The sequence below is a fragment of the Scomber scombrus genome, chromosome 16, assembly GCF_963691925.1.
Source record: "Scomber scombrus chromosome 16, fScoSco1.1, whole genome shotgun sequence".
Taxonomy (NCBI): domain Eukaryota; kingdom Metazoa; phylum Chordata; class Actinopteri; order Scombriformes; family Scombridae; genus Scomber; species Scomber scombrus.
Window position 1 is genome coordinate 3201149 of NC_084985.1, and position 25553 is coordinate 3226701.

At 35.7% G+C, this 25553-nt stretch overlaps 2 protein-coding genes across 6 annotated transcripts in view; both read left to right on the forward strand.

Moving 5' to 3' along the window:
- The window catches only part of LOC133996000 (H-2 class I histocompatibility antigen, K-D alpha chain-like), a 116130-nt gene that overhangs the window by 42724 nt on the left and 47853 nt on the right, over window positions 1–25553 (forward strand). Inside the window, exon 10 of the mRNA XM_062435518.1 lies at window positions 23595–23651. Coding sequence (XP_062291502.1) covers window positions 23595–23651 — 57 coding nt within the window. The remainder of the gene's footprint in view (window positions 1–23594; window positions 23652–25553) is intronic.
- LOC133996001 (H-2 class I histocompatibility antigen, Q10 alpha chain-like) overlaps window positions 2425–25553 on the forward strand; it is a 35302-nt gene continuing 12173 nt past the window's right edge. Inside the window, exons 1-4 of one of the 5 annotated variants that reach the window (XM_062435526.1) lie at window positions 7741–7899; window positions 10876–11148; window positions 11400–11690; window positions 13720–14081. In XM_062435526.1, coding sequence (XP_062291510.1) covers window positions 7845–7899; window positions 10876–11148; window positions 11400–11690; window positions 13720–14063 — 963 coding nt within the window. In that variant the 5' untranslated portion in view covers window positions 7741–7844 and the 3' untranslated portion in view covers window positions 14064–14081. Of the gene's footprint in view, window positions 2590–7740; window positions 7900–10875; window positions 11149–11399; window positions 11691–13719; window positions 14082–25553 lie in introns of those variants that run through there. The other 4 variants (XM_062435525.1, XM_062435524.1, XM_062435523.1 and 1 more) reach the window with 4 other exon arrangements.

Here is a 25553-nt window from a genome sequence, read left to right on the forward strand (position 1 = left end):
ATTGTCTTGCTTTGTTACTTACCCACCATGTGCTCAACAAACAAATGTAAGGACCACCCAGCTACTTCCTGTATTCATACACTGATGTCAGTATGGAGGAGATCTGTTTGACTCAGTTAAATGTTTGGTTTTGTATCTTGTGTTGGCTTACAAAGATAATGTTGAATGATATGTTGGAGACTGTTGACTGATACAAGTAATATTGTTACGTGCCAATTGGTCAAATTAAGAGGGCACCCCTGCAGTAGTAATGGTTCTGCCTGATTGAGAGGAGGGACTATTTAAGGGGAGAGACGCAGGTTTTGAGGATTGAGAGGATGAGTTGGGTATCTTGAGTTAAGCCTGTTCATTTTTGATTGTTGTATTCTTTTGATTTTAGATGCACATTCTCTTCCTTGTTACACCAGACTGAATAAAGTGTTACTCACTCAAAGAAGAGTCTGAGTCTGCCTGCCTACCACCTTCCTTGTCGCATGAGTTAGACTACATCACACTCAAACTATAGTAACGAATATAAAACACTGACAGCATATGTCTTAAAAAGAGATTGAGAGAGAAAAGGAGTGAGGAGTTCACTAAGAGGGAGGGGAGCCAGGTTATGGAGGGATTTGAAAGTGAGAATTAGGATTTTGAATTTTATCTGGGACACAACCGGTAACCAGTTTTCACATTGTTATCACTGTTTAAGGAAAATCTGTCTTAAAACTACAGCAAGACATGTTTAACAGTTCATTATCTTGTGCCGTCCTCTGGTCGAAGGACTGAAGGCTGCTGCACTCATCTTCCTTTTCAGCTGGTCCAGATCACACCCTGAAATAATTAATACAAATAAAACAACCATTCATCAAAAGCAATAACACTGTAGTGCATTTTTGTCACTGAACTCTATATTATATACATTATATCTTCTATATTGTGTCTGTATAATGTAAAGCAATATTGTATTGATGTGTAAATGTAAGAGTAATATACAAACTACTTTAACAATATAGTGTAACTGTATTTGTACAATTTAAATATAGAGCACAATGCATGATGTAATATAGTATAAGAATATAGTATGGTTAAGTATAAATTAATAATTATAATAACAATAATGTTTTTTGGGGTGGGGGGGTTGTATTTAAAGAGTATGCAAGTTTAATCAATTTATACCCCAAAAATATAAAATAATCATGTATGTATTATGTATGTACAGTCAATGGGTCTTACAGTTCCTCTTTAAGTTAAACATTAAAATGCAGCATTACTGCCATCGTGTGGTCAGAAGATGGTATAGAGCAAAAACAGCGGACAGAGTGAATATTGGACTTGCATTCAACAGGTGGACAGAAACACGACTCCAAATGAATGATGATGAGTTAGTGTTGATTCAACAGTCAATTTCAAACAAAGCTGAAATTTTTAATCAGTTATCACTCATTTTCTGTTCTTGTTTATTTAGATAGAAATAGGGGCGGACTTGCAATCTGGACATTTCTGGAAAAGTCCAGAACCCTGCCTGGTTCATCAACCAAAAAGTCAGATAAAGCGACACTAACAGCCAACAGCAGGGGGCGCTAATACGGTAATTTGTTGGCCAAGTGTAAAAATACAAAGAAACCGCTTTACGACTGGTACTGTATGACAAGCCACAGCAGGTAACTGAGGGAGTCACCAGGCGGGAGAGATGGAACAGAGGTGAGACAACAAACAAAGAAAAGATAAAACCCTCTTTGTAGCGATGACACAGGAACAAAGTCAGATAATTATGTAAAGTGGAATTGTCATATTTTTTTCAGCCAAAATTTAAAGTCCTGCCTTTAAAACTATCCTTCAAAGACTGTACTGTAACTCATGTCAGCATCCATATATATCTATAATTGTATTGAGTCTGAAGGCTTGCACGTGTGTTGATGTTTTGTCAGTTTATGATTTGCCAAATTTCTTTTTCTGAGTTTTCTGAGTAGTCTATAGTTAAGTATAATATAAATTATACTAAGGGCCCTAACATGCTGAAAGTTAATATTGTTTCTACACAGTTTATTATAGACTTACTGTAATATAGGATTTGTTGTTGAATTTCCAAAAATCAATAAAAAATACAGCATAATCACAGCCAAAGTGATTAAAAAAGGACCACACATAAAAAAAGACATGCCCTTTTTACTGTGGATTTCTCCATCACTTAAATTGTAAAGTGCATTATTAAAGGATCTTTTAATGGTCAGTATGAACAGGAGGAATGGTTATAGCAAGAAAAACAGGTTCTGACTGTTGTTTCAAGACAGTTATCTGAACAAAATGATGCAGCAAATGCACCATGCAACAAAACTTGCTAAAAGTAGGAAACGTTGACATGACCTGGACGCAGCATGATATCCATACTTTACGAGCAGCACCTGAATGCACCGTGCAGAGCAGTCTCACCATAGACGTGAAACCGTTTTATGTGATTAGAGAAGTAAGAAGCAGGAAGCAGTTTGTTACAAAGCGACAAAGCATCGTCCAACACTCGGATAAAACTTCACGGAGTCCACTTTGTAGTGGTGAAGATGTATCTCATCACAGTTTTAGTCCTTTTGGGGACGGGACTGACAGTGAACAGCGGTAAGAGAGTTTTTTTTTTTATTAAAAAAAGTTTTATATACATTAATGCGACTTAAAGGGAAAACTAAAATGGAGGCACTTGTGACGTCTTTGTAATTATCAGATTTCAGTTGATTATTTGAGTTTAATTTATTCATATAGACGGATCATTTATCATTTTTTTTTAATTTGCTCTCATTACTTAAGCCTATTACATTAAAACAAATATGATGAAATTGATTAAGTATTACAAAATTGTATTAACTTATCGTCTGTGTGTGTAACATGTTGTCAGTGTGCATCTATGTATAAAGACAACATGGGGGTTTGACTTGCATGTGGACACGAGTTGGCTTATTTTTATTTTTACAATACTTAAAATTATAAAACAAGGATATCATCATAACTATAAATGATAAAGTTTGATATTAGTGCTTGAAAAAAAAAATTGGAACAATTAGTAGATTATCAAATGTGCCAATCACATTATTGGAATAATTTGACATTTTTAAAAACATCAACCAACAAAGTGGAGTAAATGAAAGAATTGGCTGAAACGACTCTTCCAGAAAATTGCATTTTTTGAGAAGTCCTAAAACTTGACACATGCGTCAGAAGTGGTGAAAAATGTTATATTTTGTGGGTCGTGCAAATAGATTACGGAAAAATGGGACTGCAGTCCCTACAAGATTAAGCCCATTGATACATTGATACATATTGTCGTAGAAGAATGAATTCGGTAGGCATGTATCATGTCCAGATGCATAATAAAGTTCCAGGGGAGCACAAGTCAAACAGGAAGTCGGCCATTTTGATTTGTTGTTGCAACTTTGATGTTGTTTTGCCATTTCCAGGCTGCACACTGTAACAAGCTCCTCCTAAAGGTTTGACCCCACCGACTTCAAATTCAGTCAGTATCGTCTAAAGACCTTGGAGATGAAAAGTTAGCCGAACAGTGTCTTTTCGTCATACCCAGTGGGGGTAGCGGTGTGGCAAATTTCGATGTTTCACCACAAAAACTAAGTTGCTATAACTCCAATTTAAATGATTCTATCAGCCCTACATTTCATGTGCTTGATAAGAGTCCTGCCCTGAATAGATCCATGTGTCAATACTGAATCTGATACATAGCGCAACCTACTGGCAACAGGAAGTTACAGTTTAGAACTTGTACGCACTATGGATAGCAGGTTGAGCAGATCGATCCACCTCAAATTTACTCAGAAAAGCCTCAATACCTTGGAGATTGTATATTATGAAGTTGGTGAGTTTTGTGGAAATGTGTTGCTGTGGTGGTGCGTTGATCTTTCAGACATATACAGGCCTATATTTACTCAGCTAAGATGTAAGACCTTGATGATACTACATTATGAAGCTTATGACCCTTTAGCCAAAGCTGTTGCCATGGCGACACATTCTTCGCCATGAAATACAAAGCTGTTTTTAAGGTGCAAGGGATGCATTTACTGTCATGAAACTTGACAAACGCATGTGGAGTGGCGCTAGTTAACATCCATAGGCTTGGTTGTGGTAACATGGCTCAACAGTGCCCCCTAGAAATGTTCACATTAGAAGCCCCTCCTGCCAATTTGATGTAGAAGGACGAAATTCAGTAGGCATATGTATCACCCCAAGAGGCACAAAAAAGTCTCTTGAAGTCATACCCAAACTCCAACAAGAAGTCAACCATGTTGCAATAACGGGTAAATTTTGGCGTTTCTTTGGCCACTTGCAGGCCTTGTATTTTAATGAAGTCCTCCTACATTTTAACCCGACTGTCTCCAAATTCACTCAGTGTCATCTTAAGACCTTTGTGATGAAAATTTAGTGGTGTGACTTTAGCAACCGATTCGATTGACGGCTCTTTAGGAAAAAAGAAGGGTCAGATCAGATTTTGTTTTATTTTGCTATCATGCTCTGCCCAATTTTCATCTGTCATAATCCACCCACTCCTCTTAAAAACAGATATATTTTCATGCGTTTTTGCCTTTCATCTACACGAAAACTCAGTTTTAGGTCACTGAAAACGGTTATTTCTGAAAACTCCGGCCAAAGGGGAGATTTAGGAAAACTCCTGTTTTCGTGTCAGCGTGTGTACAGGGGAAAACTGAGTTTTAGGTTCCCGAACATCACAGAATGCGACAGAAAATGCATGAACGTCAGGTGTGTGAGTTTAGGCTTTATGCAGTGTATTTATGCGAGTTCATGTAGATGAAAACTTTTCTGAAAACGATCTGGTGTGGACGATGTTATTATTGAAAACGGAGGGGGGGTAATATCAGTTTTTTTATAAATACCCGGCTACCTGTGTACGTGTCCTCAGTCAGTCATGAGAACTGTGTGTTGTCAAGTTTCAGGGCAGAACACACACTTTCAGTATCCCCTCCTTCATGCGTAGAGAGAGAGAGAGAGAGAGAGAGAGAAAGAAAGAAAGAGAGAGAGAGAGAGAGAGAGAGAGAGAGAGAAAGAAAGAAAGAGAGAGAGAGAGCAGTGTTTGAGTCAGCTGCAGAGTGAATGCAGAGAGGGAGCGCTGTTAGTGAGAACAAATAATTGAAACAGAGAAATGAAACTTTAAATGTTTAAAGGTGATTATGTTGTAAAGCAGAAACAGCTCTGCACAAGATTGGGTTTTTGTGTGTGCAATTCAGCAGCAGTGGGTCTCTTTCTCTTTTTTTTTTGTTACTCTTTTGTTTTGTTTTTATCACATTTCTTCCTCCTGTCGGCTGTTTGGCCTCTCTGCTGCTCACATGTCACTGTGTGTATGACCCCAGTAGCACCTGCCTCTTAAAAAAAAAAAAAAAACCAAAAAAACAATGAGCCATTTATTGAGAGGCTCTTTGAAAGGTACAGAGTAATAAGATCCAGCTCATTTCAAGGAGCCGTTATTCTCATCACTAGCAGAAGAGCTGTACTTCAAACTAAAATACATTTCTTAGAGGCGGTCTCTACAAGAGGCATTTCAGTGAGTGCTGCCCTCTAATAGTCAATGAGAAGAGTCTTAAGGTACAGCTCAAGTCTCATATTTGATGTTTCCTCTGTCACTGGCCAATTTACACCACGCATGTGCGAGGGTGTCCAGTCCACCATCTTGGAAAACAAAGTAGGGGAACTCCACTTTGACAAACCACATTATACTTGAGTTTATCATCATACAGGTGCTGTATTTTTATATGTCATATTTCATAGATGGTTTTGCAGTGTTTTTTTCTAAGCTCTATTTAAACATTTGAAAAGTTTTGAAACAGGGGATTAAAGTAAATAAAAACAAGCAAAAAACACACAATATAAAATAAGTAAATAAATAAATAAAAGATAGTCATACGGTTTTTTCTGCAAGTTGAAATTCCTCTTTTAGGTTACATTCACTACTCCACACAATTAAGGGAACACTTAAGTTTTATCATCAGTTAAACTTTAGGGATATCAATCTGGCCATTTAGTGAGCACACGTGATTGAGAATCAATTTCAGCTGCTTTGGTGCAAATGAAAGTAACAACAGGTACAATGGAGAGGCAAAAGCAAGATAAGCCCCAAACAGGGAATGGTACATGTGATGGCCACAGACAGTTGCTCTGTCCTTCTCCTTCCTGATTGACTCTTCTGTAGTTTTGTGTTCTGCTGGTGTTGTTGTCACTACTGGAGCATGAGGTGGAACCTGAAGCCCAATCAGGTTGCACTGATAGTCCAGCTCCTGCAGGAAGGTGTGTTTCCTTAGAGAGTGTTTCCCTGTTGAGTTGTGATGGAAGTACAGTACCAGATAGAGGGCTTTTAGCACTAAAAACACTGTAACGTTGAAACATAAAAGACTTGATTTGACTCATTTGGACGACTGAAGCTTCATATTAGCTTTAGATCAACTTTATAATACATGTTTACACAGGAGGAGGACTGTGGATTTAGTCCTCCATCACTTCCATTGTAAACATTATGAAGAGATCTTCTAATGGTCAGTATGAACAGGAGGAATCATTACAGCAAGAAAAACAGGTCCTGACTGTTGTTTTAAGACAGTTATCTGAATGACATGTTGTAGAAAATGCAGCATAATGTCCATACTTTATGAGCAGCATGCACCGTGCAGAGCAGTCTCACCATAGATGTAGAACTGTTATATAGAGGCGTTTCTACATCTGTGTGACAGATTAGAGAAGTAAGAAACAGGAAACAGGAAACAGTTTGCTGTGGCAGAGACAAAGTATCGTCCAACACTCGGATAAAACTGAGTTTTAAAAAGTCCACTTTGTGGTGAAGATGTATCTCATCACCGTTTTAGTCCTTTTGGGGACGGGACTGACAGTAAACAGCGGTAAGAGAGAGTTTTTAAGAAAAAATGTAATTTTTTTTAGACATTAATGCAACACTGTTTACATGTGAAACTAAAATGGAGGCAGTTGTGACGTCTTTGTAATTATCAAGTTTCTGTTGATTATTTGAGTTTAATTTATTCATATAGACGGATAGTTTTTCAGTTTTTGTAACATATTCTTATTCCATAAGCTTATTACATCAAAACAAATATGATCAAACTAATTAACTATTATAAAATCATTATGAACTCATCGTCTGTGTGTGTAACATGTCGTCAGTGTGTTGATGTATAAAGACAACATGGTGGTTTGACTTGAATGTGGACACGAGTTGGATTATTTTTCTGTTTCAAATACTTAAAAATATAAAACAAGGATATCATCATAACTATAAATGATAATTATTTAATTACTGTATAGATTCAAATGCTGATTATTTTCCTGATGGCTCAAATAATTATATATTATAATAATAATCATATAAGCTTCAGATCAACTTTTAAGTATATTTTTGCACAGAAGGAGGACAGTGGATTTAGTCCTCCATCACTTCCATTGTAAACATTATGAAGAGATCTTCTAATGGTCAGTATGAACAGGAGGAACAGCAAGAAAAACTGCTTTAATGTTTATTTTGACTCCTGATTATTGTTTTAAGACAGTTATCTGGACAAAATGTTGCATAAAATGCAGCATGCACCATGAAACAAAACATGTTAAGAGTAGGAAACTTTGATGTGACTTGAATGCAGCTTAATGTCCATACTTTACAAGCATCACCTGAATGCACCCTGCAGGCAGTCTCACCATAGATGTAGAACCGTTATATAGAGACGTTTCTACATCCGTGTTACAGATCAGTGAAGTAGGAAGCAGGCTGCAGTTTGTTACCACAGAGACAAAGCATCGTCCAACACTCGGATAAAACTGAGTTTAAGAAACTTCACGGAGTCCACTTTGTGGTGAAGATGTATCTCATCACAGTTTTAGTCCTTTTGGGGACGGGACTGACAGTAAACAGCGGTAAGAGACAGTTTTTAAGAAAAAATGTTAATTGTTTTTTTTTTACACATTAATGCGACTCCGGCTAAAAGTGAAACTAAAATGTTGGCAGTTGTGACGTCTTTGTAATTATCAGATTTCTGTCAATTATTTAAGTTTAATTTATTCATATAGACGGATAGTTTTTCAGTTTTTGTAATGTTCTCTCATTACATAAGCCTACTACATTAAAACAGGTATGATAAAATTAATTAACTATTATAAAATCAGTAATTTATCGTCAGTGTGCGTCGATGTATAAAGACAACATGGTGGTTTGACTTGCATTTGGACACGAGTTGGATTATTTTTCTGTTTCAAATACTTAAACTATAAAAAACAAGGACATCATCATATCTATAATAATTATTGTTATTATAGATTAACATGCTGATTATTTTCATGATGGCTTAAATTATTTATTTTTTAATTACATAAAAAAATTATCATCTCAATTTGACATAAACTCAATGTGATGTTCTCAAGTTGTTGATTTAGTCCAACTAACAGTCCAAAACCTAAAAACAAAAATAATTTACTGATACATAATTTATTTTTTTTACACATTAATGCGGCTCCAGTTAAAAGTGAAACTAAATTGGAGGCAGTTGTGACGTCTTTGTAATTATCAGGTTTCTGTTGATTATTTGAGTTTAATTTATTCATATAGACGGATAGTTTTTCAGTTTTTGTAATTTTCTCTCATCACATAACCTTATTACATCAAAACAAATATGATCCAATTGATTAACTATTATAAAATCTGTATTAACTTATCATCTGTGTGTGTAACATGTCGTCAGTGTGCATCTATGTATAAAGACAACATGGTGGTTTGACTTGAATGTGGACACGAGTTGGATAATTTTTCTGTTTCCAATACTACAAAATATAAACAAAGACATCATCATAACTATAAATGATAATTATTTTTATTATAAATGAACCTGCTGCCTCAAATAATTGATTTTTTTTAAGGTGATGTTGATCAAGTTGTTGTATTTTGTCCTACTAAGAGTAAAAAACAAAAAGAAAAAGAATTTACTGAAACGTAAAAGAAAGATAAAGTTTGATATTTGTGCTTGAAAATAAAAGTAAAACAACAAGCAAATAATCAAAATGTCCCAGTTAGAGTATTGGAATAATAATCTGCCAATGAAGTGGAAGAAATGAAAGAATTGGCTCACAAACAACCATTCATTTCCTCATTTTTGCTTCTACAAACTGAGCTGTAGAGGAGGCGTTTCAGCGAGGGCAATCCCCTAATATTTGATGAGAAGAGTGTCAGTCATTGGTGGGTCAGTCACAGGTTGTTCTGACACATTCAGAACATAGACTGTATATAAAATGGACATAACATCCGTGACGTCACCCATTGGTTTGTGGACTGCTGCTTGGTAGCGAATAGTTTCGGATCTGAGCAGCGCCATCTTGAAAATTTCCGGTGCATGCTGGGAAAAATAAAAACACAGATTCTACTTATATGGGCATCAGGAGGAGTAAGAGGCGCCCTCCTGAACCTGTGAACCAATCAACCTGTCAATCACGACGTAGCCACGCCCTAATGCATACCCTGCTTTATCGTCACATATAAAATCAGGGAGGCCAAAATGTCCCAAATGAACATCATACTGCATTGAAGAAGGCTTTAAACTAGCGATTGAGACCATAAACACATTTTGAAAACGTTTACTGAGGTTATAAATCAAGTGAGAAGTTGGTGAATTCTCCATTGACTTGTATAGAGACGGAAGTCCTTTTGACACCAAAACGGTCGCCCCCTGGTGGCTTTTTGATAGAATGCAGTTTTAAGTTACTTCCGCATTGGCATCATTTCAGAGGACCGTAATTCCCCGCTTGATTCAGAATCACTTTATTCATTAACAAGTGGCTCGTTTTGTGGGTGTGATTGTAAAATGTAAATTTCTTTTTAATGTAGCTCAGTGTTTATAGTTACTTAAAACATCTTTGTCAGACCAGGAACTCAAACCATTTTCTGAAATATATATTCAAATCATTAAATTAATGGAATAAATGTGCAATGACTAGTTCACAATGTCTTGAAGTAATGACTAGTCGACCAGGAACATTGTGTCTGAGCCGCAATGCTTTCAGCCACGTTTTTCTGTCTGATGGGAAACTTCAGTTTTAATGAACATGGGTTCAGTCACGTCTCACTTGAGCTTCATGCACGTAGTCTCACAACTGAAAGTGTTTTATTTAGTGTGTGACTGCAGTGACACCGCTGATGTGTGTCGAGCTGATAAAATGTGGTTGACCACACTGAGTGTCACTGAGGACTGAAGCTGCTGCTGCTGCACTGCTGATCACACTGAAACTATTCACTCACATAAAGTTCATTTTTTAACTTTTTTCATAGTTGGGTCATCGTTTCAGTCCATTTTTCAATTTCTAACTTTATTTCCTGTGTTGACAGATTCTCAGTTATGAGGATTTGCTTTTTTTAAATGTTAATTTGAATGAAAATTATGAAAAATGCTGTATATCAAGATATTTATCATAAAAAATACAACTGTTACCCAATGCAAACAGAAATACAATGATGGGGGGAAAAAGTAGTTGTAAAATAAAGAAAATTATTAATTACCAAAATCTCATCTAGTACTGTTGGGAGGACTTTAAAGATGACTCTTGAGGTTCTTGGTGCAAACTTGTATTTCCTGTTCATTCATAAACATCAGGTCACCACAGGGGGGAGCTGATCATTTCTATTTTAATCAAATTATCCTTCATGATCATAATGATGCATATTCTATAATCTCCTTGAACTGATCGGTGGTTGTTCTCTGAGTGTGTTGCCTCATACATGTGGCTAAATAGTCTGATTGATGGCAGTATATATAGATAAGAGTCCAGAGCTTTAAGTCAGATCTGCTGGAGTTTATCTGCCTTGTCTGTAAACATGTCTGTCTGTCTTTCTCTCTCTGTGACTCTCAGAGATTCACTCCCTCAAGTACATCTACACCGCTTTCTCTGAACCTGTCGGACTTCCGGGCATCCATGAGTTCACAGCTATGGGTCAGATGGACGGCAGGATGATTGACTACTATGACAGTGATATCCAGAGAAAAGTTCACAAGCAGGAATGGATGAAGGAGCGACTTCCTGCAGACTACTGGGAGAAAGGCACACAGTCCCGCCAAAGCAAGCAGCAGTGGTTCAAAGTCAACATCGACATCCTGAAGAAACGAATGAAACAGAATGACACTGGTAAGATCCATGAAATGTGTCAGACTGGGACTTTTTGATGACTCAATAATTAACACTATGAAATTAACAACTGTAATACCTTGTATAGATAAATGCTCCAGCAAAAATGAAGCTGTTTTAATGTTTCCTTAAGTCAGGAACAAGTGATAACTTCTAATGTGTTTAAATGAAACAGTTATAATTGTAATTACTTGCTGCATTTTTCCATGTCCTCATTCTTTGTCGTTTATTTCACTGTCACTCCTCTTTAGATCTCCATGTTCTTCAGTGGATTCACGGCTGTGAGGGTGAAACAAGGCCTGATGGCACATTAAAGTTTGTCCGTGGCGTGGACATGTACAACTACGACGGACGAGACTTCTTGTCCTTTAATGACACCGACTCAGTGTGGGTTGCTGCCACTGATGTAGCAGTCCCAACCAAGAGAAAGTGGGATGATGTCCAGGTCCTAAAAGAATACACCAAAGGCTACCTGGAGAACGAGTGTATCGATTGGTTGGACAAGTTCATGACATACGGGGAAAAACATCTGAAAGCTGCCTGTATGTATGACAGAAAATAACTTCAGTATTTTTATATCAGTCATTATTAGATATTATGGGAGTGGCTTTAGCAATAGAAGTTTTATTTTATTATTATGTTAAAATATCTAACATGAAATCAACCGCTGTTGATAATATTGCTTTTCACACTGAACCTGCTTTTGTTTGTTTTCCTGAATTTTAATATTTGTTATGGAAAATTAGTTCAGATGTGACAACATGGTCCTTGTATCATTCCTTCATTTGAGAATCCAAAATCAAAAAATGGCTTGTTATTTCATTATTTGTTTATGAATGTGATACAAAAAGGAACTTGGGCTTTGTTTTTCAGACTTTTAATTTTATGCTCAGGTAAAAAAAAGGAAATTAACAGAACGCCGCCAGGGCTGAATTTGTTTTCATATATTTAATTTTTCCAATTTCCGTGGCCCGGAAGTTATTTATTGACTTCTTCTTCGGATGTGTAAGGGACTGTTGTAGATCAGAGCGCAGACCAAACCAAAAGCATTCACAATTTTCATAGTGGAACTGTTTATAAGTCACTTTATCAAGATTTACATGTTTTTTCAGGCTAGCTACTGCAAGGTTTTCAGACATGTGAAAAGCGGTTAGCATCTCAGCTGTTAGCATCTTCTGATCTGATCTCTTAGATGATGAACCGGTCATCTGAGAGAGAAAATCATCCGATGAACTGATCTGTGCAGCTCTTTGGTGATTTACCGCTAGCTTTAATATAAAGCATTTTAATATATGGTATTATTCCCTTTGGTCTCACAGATGAAATCTAACAGTTGTAGCTGCCACATGTTAGTCTGAGTGTAAAGTGAAACTTCACAGAACAACAGCGCTGCCCAGACTATCACTAGCTTTACATACTAAACATAAATGTATTATTTTATTAAGCGTCCTCCCGCTGTCAGTCGTAATTTTCGGGGCTCAATATAGTAATCACCACATTTCAATAAATATGAATGTATTAACACGACCTGAGCCTAAAATCAAAAGTCAGAAAAACAAAGTTCCTTTTTTGCATTTATAAACAAATAATGAAATAACAAGCCATTTTTTAAATTTTGGAATTTGGATTCTAAAATGAATATCAAATGAACGAATGATACCTGGACCCAACATTTCCCATCAACAAACAACAATTCACCAGAATTAGGGTTCAGTAGCTTTTTATTGACTGAATCATTTTGAATCCATTTAGGTTGAGATTTTAACATTTTTAACGTAAAATTAAAATAACAAAATGAAGGCAGAAACACTTCAGCTTCAGTTCCATTTTACAACAAACAGAAGATATCAAATATTGATTGACTATGTATTTGACACATTTAAATAACTGATGTAACCTTCTTGTTTTTCATGAGCTACTTGTTTCAAATACTGGAAGTGCTGAGTCAGTACTATTAAGTTGATTAGCTTAAATAATTAATATGATATAAATTAAAGTCTGAGCAGGAGATTTTGACAACTGAAGCTGATTTAACTGTTAATATGTCAAGTTACTGAAGGCTTTAACATTCATTAGTTACAGATGATAGCTGCAGACATACAGCAACAGCTACAGTATAAATTGTAAACAAGAAGCCTGTTCTCCGTCTGCTGTGTAAACTGTTCTTTGCTAATATATAAGTTCAGTCCTGTAGTTCAGCAAATCCAGGTACTTTGCCAACATGGAACCAAATACAAAAGAGAACCAGCTATTAGAACCAAACCTTCATAAACACCATATTCAATAACTACCATGATCTTCAAATCTCAGAAAACAGTTTGGAAAAAGACCAGAAACTATAAAATTCAGCGTGTTGTAGCAGTAGTGTGTTTATGTTGCACCAGTCTGTTTTTGCTTTAGTTAAAATAAATATATGAATTGTCTCTATTTGTTGCATTAGTTGTAGCAATAAATTCTATTGGATCGATTTATTATGCAGATGGTACAAACATTACCACATGTTTGGTTTATATCATAATGCATTATAGCCACCATGCAAACATGAATTAAGTCAATGTTTTCTCTTTCCAGCTCCACCACATGTGCACATGTTAGCTAAGAAAACCAGAATTGAGACAAACCTCATGTTGAGCTGCCTGGCCACAGGTTTCTACCCAAAAGACATCATCCTTAACATCAGAAGGAACGGCCGCATTCTGACTAAAGAGGACGGGTTGATCTCCTCAGGCGTTCGACCAAATGAAGACGACACCTTCCAGAGAAGAGACAGTGTGGAGATTTTAAAGAGTGACATCGCTTCATTCACATGTCAAGTCATTCACAGAGCATCTGATGAACCTATTGTGAAGGTTTGGGGTAAGAATCTTTCTTATTTCAGTTTACAGTTTGGGGCAAAAATGCAAACAGTCAGATGATCAGACCGTTTATAACCAAACCAAACATCAGAAAATGAAATCCAAGTTGTATTAAATCAGATTTATTTAATCAGTTATGTGTCATATTGGAGCAGACCTTTTTCTATTATCTCAGGGTGTAAAGCAGTAAGAGTCTGCCTCAAAAGCTGCTGACTGTCAAGTCACTTCATCAATGGACGAGATTATTATATACATTTTATTATCATGCATCAACACTGAGAGTCATATGAAGCTAAGTATTAATGACGTTAAAAGTGAAGTGAATGTGAAACTAATGTAAATGTTTTCTGTGTTTTAGATCATAAATGTGATGATGAAGGAAACAAAGGAGGCATTAATACTGGACTGATTGGGGGCCTGCTCTTTGTCATAGTCGTGGCTGTAGCTGTAGTGCTGGTGGTGGTGTATAAATGGAAATTTGGTAAGTATAACATATAATCATTGTGTTTTCTCCACAACAAGGAATGGAGTGGGATATGTTTTTCTAATATTTTCTTTTATATCATTTAAAATAAAATACTTAAAACATTTAATTCCTCAAAAGAAGTAGATCTATTATGAAAAGAATTGAATGAACAAAAGAAAAAAAATGTCTCTATTTATATATTAGTTATAGAGTAACTACGCACTTAAACTCTGTGGGAGGTACGGGGATGTCGATGAGAGCGGATTAACACTGACCACTGCTCAGTGTAGCATGAATAGATGTAGAGCTGGTAGTCAAAGACAAGCGACCATGAAGAGCTGCTGTCAGACTCTACAAATTCATTTTCTACTTGATTTGTTCTTTGATCCTGCAATAAACTGCACTATGAAGGTACAGTGATAGCAGGTCACATAAGTTCAGCTTCTAAATTGCTTTCTATATTTCTGCCATGCTGTCATGTTAAAATCATGACACTAGTGTCATGATTTTATTGTATTTATTTATGTATGATCTGTGATTGAGTGTGATGTGAATCCGCTATTTGTGGCACCTAACAGAGCAGCACTTTTCATTTTGTTGTATTGTTCACAATATAATGACAATAAAGACACTTTGACTTTGACTTGACTTAGCATGTTACCATGGTAACTGTATGCATGTTAACATGCTAATATGTTTTACCGTAGCATTTTACAAACTAGGATTGGGTGATATGTCAGTAAATACCATGAAAAAATAGAGATGTTGCCCTCCATAAGTAAGGACTTCAGGGGTTTTTGTCCATAAAAATGTAGGCGGTCAAAAAAAAAAATGTAGTTATTAATTTCAGATAAACATATTTCTCACTTCAGAAATAGATATTTACAATAGTTAGTCCTTCTCAGTCTCAAAACTCTCACAATGTTCTTCAGTTAAAGGCTTATCTGAATTTAGAATTGGTTATGTAGTGAGTAGTAAAGTCCAGCTGGTCATTAATGTGTTAATGTTCTCTTTGTTCACAGGAGCTCCAGCCAGCAAAGGTAACTATTTTATTTCTTCTTTTACTTGAAGGTTACAGCTTGGGTAAGATGTTTTTAGTTTACAGGATAAGACTGGTGTTAAATATATTTGTTATTGTCAACAAGTAAAACCAACAATGTCTGTGACTCTGAAGACGTTAATCTCAAAAACTGCTCACAAGTGTATAATTTTAAAAAAAGTCTCAGTAATTTTGTGACTGTAGTTGTCAGGAAGTAAACAAGAGGAAATAGTGTATTTGTTGGGGACTGCACTGCTGTAGAAGTTAACAGAGGAATAATATATATCACACAATACTTGTTAGTATAATAAATACTGAACTGTTTTGATTTGATTTCGCTTATTATTTAATAAGCAACCTAATCCTTTTAGTTAGTCCTGCTCAGACTGGAAACTCTGTACATGAACTTGATAATAGTTAGTTTAGCTGTTTTTTTGTTTTTTGTGTGTTAACTTTGTGTTTATTCACAGGTATAGCATATGTTGCTGCTCCCTTCAGTAAGTATTTTATTTTTCTTCTATGGATTCTTTTAAAGTTTGAAATGTTAAATGTATTTGTGCTGAAGATGTTTATAATGTTACAACAATGACTCAGAGGGAGGCAGCATGATGGAGGAATCCCAAATGTCTGGATGAACCAAATAAACTTTATTAAAGCTACCCTTACCTTTGTTACATTTTTACACATGTTTTTGTTTAGGTTAAAATGTTATTAATAAGGTAACGGCTCTAAAATGTTAGAGAGATCCACCAGGCATAGAAACTCATCATTATTCCATTCTCATTATATTCTGTGAAAACTCTGACCAATCATATCATTCGGTCCGAAAGATATGATTGGTGCGGTGGGGAGTGCGGGGCTGGGACATAGGGGTGAGGTGTTGTTGCTGTTCAAGTTTTTTTTCAAAGTGCTGTGTGAAATGCAAGAAAGGTAAGAGTAGCTTTAATAAATTAAAGTTTGCAAAAACAAAAAAGCTGAGATAGAAATGGAGGTAATGTCTGTAAACACAGTAAGAATATACTGTAGGCTTATAGACCAAAAACCAAACCAACCAACCAGAGACCAAACAATCCTGATTATTAAAACTATCAAAGTAAAGATGTTATGACAGAAAAAGCTCTACTTTATCAGACACATTGACTCATATTAAAAGACTGTCAGTAAATCAAACCATCAGTTAAGTCACTTCTGTCTGTAAACTCTGAATTAGGAACTTCATGCTGTCCTCAGTTAAAGAATGGATGTGTAAATATTGAATTTTAATAAGTCCAGCTGTTTATTAGTTATATTAATGTTGTCTTTATTTACAGACCCTGCTCCGCCAGCTGCAGTCTTCAATATCAAAGGTAACTACTTTATTTCTTCCCATCAGAAGAACAGTTACTGAGTCTTTAAAAGATAGTACAGATTTTTTTGAATGTCTTCAAACAGCAGTCATGTGTCCATATGAACAGTTCATACTGACTATTAAAAGATCCTCTTTAAATGTGTTTTCATTGTAAGTGATGGAGGTTAAAATCAGTGTTTCCAGTCATTGCATTTAAAAGTGAGGGAGAAGGAGTAGATGTCATTTCAAGTGCTAATAGTACAGTAATATAGTTATAGTAGTCATACTAATATTTTATTTCTTGATTGTGTCACCTTGTTATTAATATGAAAAATGTTGATAATTGTTGTATTTTAATGAATAATATAAATATGACCATATTTTCTTTTCTTCACAGTCAACGGTGGTCCCGGACCTGGTAAGCATCTTTCATTTACTGATTGAAAGCTGCAGCACACAGGTTCATATTTTTCACTTTCATCAGTTATATCAGTTTGTTGTTGTGTTTGCTGTTTTCCTGCCAACCTAATCCTTTTAGTTAGTCCTGCTCAGACTGGAAACTCTGTACATGAACTGGGGGCGGCTGTGGCTCAGGAGGTAGAGCAGTCGTCCTCCAATTGGTGGTTCGATTCCCGGCTCCTCCAGTCCACATGTCGATGTGTCCTTGGGCAAGACACTTAACCCCAAATTGCTCCCGTTGCTGTGCCAACGGTGTATGAATGATTGTAAATGGTTAGCTCCCCCTGATGTGCAGGTTGGCACCCTGCATGGTAGCTCCTGCCATCAGTGTATGAATGTGTGTGAATGGGGTGAATTAGATGTTAGTGTAAAGTGCTTTGAGTGGTCGTAAAGACTAGAAAGAAGCTATATAAGTACAGTCCATTTACCATTTACTTGATAATAGTTCAACTGATTTTATGTATTCACAGGTACAGCAGTTGTTGCTGCTCCCTCAAGTAAGTGTTTTATTTTTCTTCTATGGATTCTTTTAAAGTTTGAAATGTTAAATGTATTTGTGCTGAAGATGTTTATAATGTTACAACAATGACTCAGAGGGAGGCAGCATGATGGAGGAATCCCAAATGTCTGGATAAACCAAATAAACTTTAGTAAAGCTACCCTTACCTTTGTTACATTTTTACACATGTTTTTGTTTAGGTTAAAATGTTATTAACAAGGTAATGGCTCTAAAATGTTAGAGAGATCCACCAGGCATAGAAACTCATCATTATTCCATTCTCATTATATTCTGTGAAAACTCTGACCAATCATATCATTCGGTCCGAAAGATATGATTGGTGCGGTGGGGAGTGCGGGGCTGGGACATAGGGGTGAGGTGTTGTTGCTGTTCAAGTTTTTTTTCAAAGTGCTGTGTGAAATGCAAGAAAGGTAAGAGTAGCTTTAATAAATTAAAGTTTGCAAAAACAAAAAAGCTGAGACAAAGGTGGAGGTAATGTCTGTAAACACAGTAAGAATATACTGTAAGCTTATAGACCAAAAACCAAACCAACCAACCAGAGACCAAACAATCCTGATTATTAAAACTATCAAAGTAAAGATGTTATGACAGAAAAAGCTCTAGTTTATCAGACACATGGACTCATATTAAAAGACTGTCAGTAAATCAAACCATCAGTTAAGTCACTTCTGTCTGTAAACTCTGAATTATGAACTTCATGCTGTCCTCAGTTAAAGAATAAGTCCAGCTGTTTATTAGTTATATTAATGTTGTCTTTATTTACAGACCCTCCTCCGCCAGCTGCAGCCATCAATATCAAAGGTAACTACTTTATTTCTTCCCATCAGAAGAACAGTTACTGAGTCTTTAAAAGATAGTACAGATTTTTTTGAATGTCTTCAAACAGCAGTCATGTGTCCATATGAACAGTTCATACTGACTATTAAAAGATCCTCTTTAAATGTGTTTTCAATGTATGTAATGGAGGTTAAAATCAGTGTTTCCAGTCATTGCATTTAAAAGTGAGGGAGATAGGAGTAGATGTCATTTCAAGTGCTAATAGTACAGTAATATAGTTATAGTAGTCATACTAATATTTTATTTCTTGATTGTGTCCCCTTGTTATTAATATGAAAAATGTTGATAATTGTTGTATTTTAATGAATAATATAAATATGACCATATTTTCTTTTCTTCACAGTCAACGGTGGTCCCGGACCTGGTAAGCATCTTTCATTTACTGATTGAAAGCTGCAGCACACAGGTTCATACTTTTCACTTTCATCAGTTAGATCAGTTTGTTGTTGTGTTTGCTGTTTTCCTGCCAACCTAATCCTTTTAGTTAGTCCTGCTCAGACTGGAAACTCTGTACATGAACTGGGGGCGGCTGTGGCTCAGGAGGTAGAGCAGTCGTCCTCCAATTGGTGGTTCGATTCCCGGCTCCTCCAGTCTACATGTCGATGTGTCCTTGGGCAAGACACTTAACCCCAAATTGCTCCCGTTGCTGTGCCAACGGTGTATGAATGTGTGTAAATGGTTAGCTCCCCCTGATGTGCAGGTTGGCACCCTGCATGGTAGCTCCTGCCATCAGTGTATGAATGTGTGTGAATGGGGTGAATTAGATGTTAGTGTAAAGTGCTTTGAGTGGTCGTAAAGACTAGAAAGAAGCTATATAAGTACAGTCCATTTACCATTTACTTGATAATAGTTCAAATGATTTTATGTATTCACAGGTACAGCAGTTGTTGCTGCTCCCTCAAGTAAGTGTTTTATTTTTCTTCTATGGATTCTTTTAAAGTTTGAAATGTTAAATGTATTTGTGCTGAAGATGTTTATAATGATACAACAATGACTCAGAGGGAGGCAGCATGATGGAGGAATCCCAAATGTCTGGATAAACCAAATAAACTTTATTAAAGCTACCCTTACCTTTGTTACATTTTTACACATTTTTTTGTTTAGGTTAAAATGTTATTAATAAGGTAACGGCTCTAAAATGTTAGAGAGATCCACCAGGCATAGAAACTCATCATTATTCCATTCTCATTATATTCTGTGAAAACTCTGACCAATCATATTATTCGGTCCGAAAGATATGATTGGTGCGGTGGGGAGTGCGGGGCTGGGACATAGGGGTGAGGTGTTGTTGCTGTTCAAGTTTTTTTTCAAAGTGCTGTGTGAAATGCAAGAAAGGTAAGAGTAGCTTTAATAAATTAAAGTTTGCAAAAACAAAAAAGCTGAGATAGAGGTGGAGGTAATGTCTGTAAACACAGTAAGAATATACTGTAGGCTTATAGACCAAAAACCAAACCAACCAACCAGAGACCAAACAATCCTGATTATTAAAACTATCAAAGTAAAGATGTTATGACAGAAAAAGCTCTAGTTTATCAGACACATTGACTCATATTAAAAGACTGTCAGTAAATCAAACCATCAGTTAAGTCACTTCTGTCTGTAAACTCTGAATTATGAACTTCATGCTGTCCTCAGTTAAAGAATGGATGTGTAAATATTGAATTTTAATAAGTCCAGCTGTTTATTAGTTATATTAATGTTGTCTTTATTTACAGACCCTGCTCCGCCAGCAGTCATCAATATCAAAGGTAACTACTTTATTTCTTCCCATCAGAAGAACAGTTACTGAGTCTTTAAAAGATAGTACAGATTTTTTTGAATGTCTTCAAACAGCAGTCATGTGTCCATATGAACAGTTCATACTGACTATTAAAAGATCCTCTTTAAATGTGTTTTCAATGTATGTAATGGAGGTTAAAATCAGTGTTTCCAGTCATTGCATTTAAAAGTGAGGGAGAAGGAGTAGATGTCATTTCAAGTGGTAATAGTACAGTAATATAGTTATAGTAGTCATACTAATAGTTTATTTCTTGATTGTGTCACCTTGTTATTAATATGAAAAATGTTGATAATTGTTGTATTTTAATGAATAATATAAATATGACCATATTTTCTTTTCTTCACAGTCAACGGTGGTCCCGGACCTGGTAAGCATCTTTCATTTACTGATTGAAAGCTGCAGCACACAGGTTCATACTTTTCACTTTCATCAGTTATATCAGTTTGTTGTTGTGTTTGCTGTTTTCCTGCCAACCTAATCCTTTTAGTTAGTCCTGCTCAGACTGGAAACTCTGTACATGAACTGGGGGCGGCTGTGGCTCAGGAGGTAGAGCAGTCGTCCTCCAATTGGTGGTTCGATTCCCGGCTCCTCCAGTCTACATGTCGATGTGTCCTTGGGCAAGACACTTAACCCCAAATTGCTCCCGTTGCTGTGCCAACGGTGTATGAATGTTTGTAAATGGTTAGCTCCCCCTGATGTGCAGGTTGGCACCCTGCATGGTAGCTCCTGCCATCAGTGTATGAATGTGTGTGAATGGGGTGAATTAGATGTTAGTGTAAAGTGCTTTGAGTGGTCGTAAAGACTAGAAAGAAGCTATATAAGTAAAGTCCATTTACCATTTACTTGATAATAGTTCAACTGATTTTATGTATTCACAGGTACAGCAGTTGTTGCTGCTCCCTTCAGTAAGTGTTTTATTTTTCTTCTATGGATTCTTTTAAAGTTTGAAATGTTAAATGTATTTGTGCTGAAGATGTTTATAATGTTACAACAATGACTCAGAGGGAGGCAGCATGATGGAGGAATCCCAAATGTCTGGATGAACCAAATAAACTTTATTAAAGCTACCCTTACCTTTGTTACATTTTTACACATGTTTTTGTTTAGGTTAAAATGTTATTAATAAGGTAATGGCTCTAAAATGTTAGAGAGATCCACCAGGCATAGAAACTCATCATTATTCCATTCTCATTATATTCTGTGAAAACTCTGACCAATCATATCATTCGGTCCGAAAGATATGATTGGTGCGGTGGGGAGTGCGGGGCTGGGACATAGGGGTGAGGTGTTGTTGCTGTTCAAGTTTTTTTTCAAAGTGCTGTGTGAAATGCAAGAAAGGTAAGAGTAGCTTTAATAAATTAAAGTTTGCAAAAACAAAAAAGCTGAGACAAAGGTGGAGGTAATGTCTGTAAACACAGTAAGAATATACTGTAGGCTTATAGACCAAAAACCAAACCAACCAACCAGAGACCAAACAATCCTGATTATTAAAACTATCAAAGTAAAGATGTTATGACAGAAAAAGCTCTACTTTATCAGACACATTGACTCATATTAAAACTGTCAGAAAAATCAAACCATAAATTAAGTCACTTTTGTCTGTAAACTCTGAATTATGAACTTCATGCTGTCCTCAGTTAAAGAATGGATGTGTAAATATTGAATTTGAATAAGTCCAGCTGTTTATTAGTTATATTAATGTTGTCTTTATTTACAGACCCTGCTCAGCCAGCTGCAGTCTTCAATATCAAAGGTAACTACTTTCTTTCTTCCCATCAGAAAAACAGTTACTGAGTCTTTTAAGGGATAGTCCACAGTTAAGTCCGTTCTGTCTGTAAATTATTTTAAGTCCAGCTGTTAGTTATATTAATGTTTTCTTTATTTACAGACGGTGCAGTCATCAACATCCACAGTAACTACTTTCTTTTTCTCCCATCAGAAAAAACAGTCTTTAAAGGATAGTTCACAATGTTTAAGTGTCTTCAAACAGCAGTCATGTTTCCATATGAACAGTTCATACTGACTATTAAAAGATCCTCTTAAAATGTGTTTTCAATAAAAGTGATGGAGGTTAAAATCAGTGTTTACAGTCATTTAGTGCAAATATGTATTTAAAAGTGAGGGAGAAGGAGTAGATTCTATTTCTAGGATTTTAAAATGGAAATTATACTTTAGTCCATTGTCTATAGTGTTTCATGAACAAATAGAATGAAAACTTTCATAAAACTTGTAGTTTTTGGTTCTTCCTGTATGTTCAGGAGTCAGTCGTTCTTTGATTTGTTTGTCAGATCTTCATCAGTTATGATACTTTAGGAAACATAACTCAAATTTTATAAGGTTCATAAGATGGATTTCATGTTTTCATCATAGCTTTGAGCTTTTTGACAGACCCCTGAATATTATAACATGATACAGAAAATAACATCATACATTAAAGCAATTATATGCTGTAGTCAATGACATCTTCAAATTTTAATTAGTCCAACTTTTTATGAGTTATATTAATGTTGTCTTTATTTACAGCATGTCTTCAGCCAGCTGCAGCCAACAATGTCAAAGGTAACTACTTTCCTTCTTTACCATAAGAAAAACTGTTAATGAGTCTTTAAAGGATAGTTCACAATTTTTACGTGTCAAAACAGCAGTCATGTTTCCATATGAACAGTTCATACTGACTATTAAAAGATCCTCTTCAAATGTGTTGCACAAAAATGCATTTAAAAGTGAGGGAGAAGGAGTACATGCCTTTTCTTTTAAAGTGGTTATTATATTTTTGGTGTTTATTTTTAAGTCTTAATGTTTCCGTCTGTATGTTAATGAGTCACTCGTTCATTTGTTTGTGAGATCTTCATCAATTATGATGTATTTGGGAAACACAACCCTCAAACTACAGAAGATTCAAAAGATGGAATTCATGATTTCATCATAGCTTTGAGAGGTTTTTGGAAAAAAATGGACCAGGGTCGAGTGCTGATTTTCTATCATTTCTCCCTCACACACATGTTGTTGACAGACCTGAGAATATTATAACATGATATAAAACATTAATATTATATAGTAAAGTAGATCATAATCTTTAAGTGTGTGTGTGTGTGTGTGTGTGTGTGTGTGTGTGTGTGTGTGTGTGTGTGTGTGTGTGTGTGTGTGTCAATGATCCCAGAAGTCCCCAATGATGAAGATGTGGCCAAACCTCTCCTGGATGATGAGAAGAAAAATACAGGTAAAAGTTTTCTTCTTGGCAGACATGATGTTAGCTGCTGAGCTACATGACTTTGTACAGATTCTGATGTGCAGTGTTACATAATGAAATACTGTATTAATAACCAGATGTTTTATTCTTGATTGTCTCACCTTGTTATTAATATGAAAAAGGTTGATAATTGTTATATTTAAATGAATAATATAAATATGACCAAAGTCTGACCCAGCATGAGAGCATAAATACTTTTACTATTTATTAAAAATCTAATCATTATGTTTTAGTGGACTTTAAAATAATTACTAATTAGATCACATGGAGAAAAAAAAAAAGAGTGCATATTGTCCAAATCTACACTCACTAACATGAGTATATTAAAAGATGATGAGAGTGATGTTAGGAGATGCTGGTGTTAATGATGTTAATGATGTGATAGGAAACCATAAAAACATTTAGTTAATATCTGAAACTAATTTACTATTTATCATCATTTTAAACATAAAGAAGATTTTCCTCTGCAGACATTGACTCAGGTCCTGATTCTTAACAGTATTTTGAAGCATTTTGTCTTTAGTTTCTGTTCTACTCTCAGTGATTAAATCAATTAGAAGAAGTCAGAAAGCACAGATTGGATATAAGCAGTTATTACAGACCTTGATGCTTTTTCTTTTCTTCACAGGGTCCAAGGTGTCTGTGAGCCGCAGGGATTCTGGTCTATCTGCTGTATCTGGTAAATATCTTCTGTTGATTATTATTTAATATTAGGATTCTGCTTTTACAACCTCAAGTGGCAGCAAGATATAAAGTAAAGGTTTAAAAACTCTACATAGTATCTTCATGGCTATATATTACTAGAGGTAGAAAATACCACAAATCCATCTTAGCCACACAAGATATGTAGAAAAGCAGCATTAGTATGTTTATTGACAGTAACACATCTGTTCATTCTTGCAGTCAACAGCTCAGCCAGCAGCTCAGCCAACAGCTCCAACAGCTCCAATTAGCCTTTCCTTAATTAACAACCTGAAGTCTGAGAGAAACCAGCTCACCAGGAAAAAAATGATTCTGGAGTAGCACTGGGAAGGAGATATAAAGTAAAAAGTGGAATATGAAAAATCAGAATAGACACTGAAATGACAGATAAAACACAAAAACAAGAAAAACAAGAACTTTTTCTGTTTAATTAAGCTCAAGAATGTCTCCACTGCTTCTTTAAAGTGATTTCAAAGTTACATACAGTGAGACAGCTGGTTCAGGAAAAGTGTACCATTTAATCTGATTGATGATGATGATGATGATAACAGTGGCAGTAAAAACACACTGCTCTGTGGTCGTAATGTGTCAGCAGTGATCCTAAAGTACGGCGATTTGATTTGAACTTTAGTAAGTGTGATAGTTTGAGGAGTCCTGATTAATCTGGAATAATATTCAGACTTCACACATTCTTTATTTGCAGCGTTCTTCTTACTTTGCTTGCCTGAAATGTGTGATAAAATCCTTCATGCCTCTTTAAGCTGAATCTCAAAGTCACTGTTAAAGAAATGCTTTTCCTTCATATTACTGAGGAGACTATTTTGGTTGGGGGGAAGACTTGTGGAACGTCATGTGGAGACTCAGGAAGGAGATTAGAAAAGTGTGAACTGTAAGAAACTAAACAAATGTGATGTTTAACGTTAAGTTTAGTGATCATTAATCACAGCTACACTCCTCAAGCAAATGTTAAATGCTACAATAGATCTATGCAGAATGATAAGAATAAGTTTCTTCTTTATGATGTTTTTACTTTTATGAAGTGTTTTTACTTTGTGATGAATCTGTGGATATCATGTTTCAAACAAAATTATCTTGACGAGAATTAGTAACGGTTAGATGTGACAGATCATGAAATGAAGTCAGAATTATGAGATATTGAGCAAAAAATAA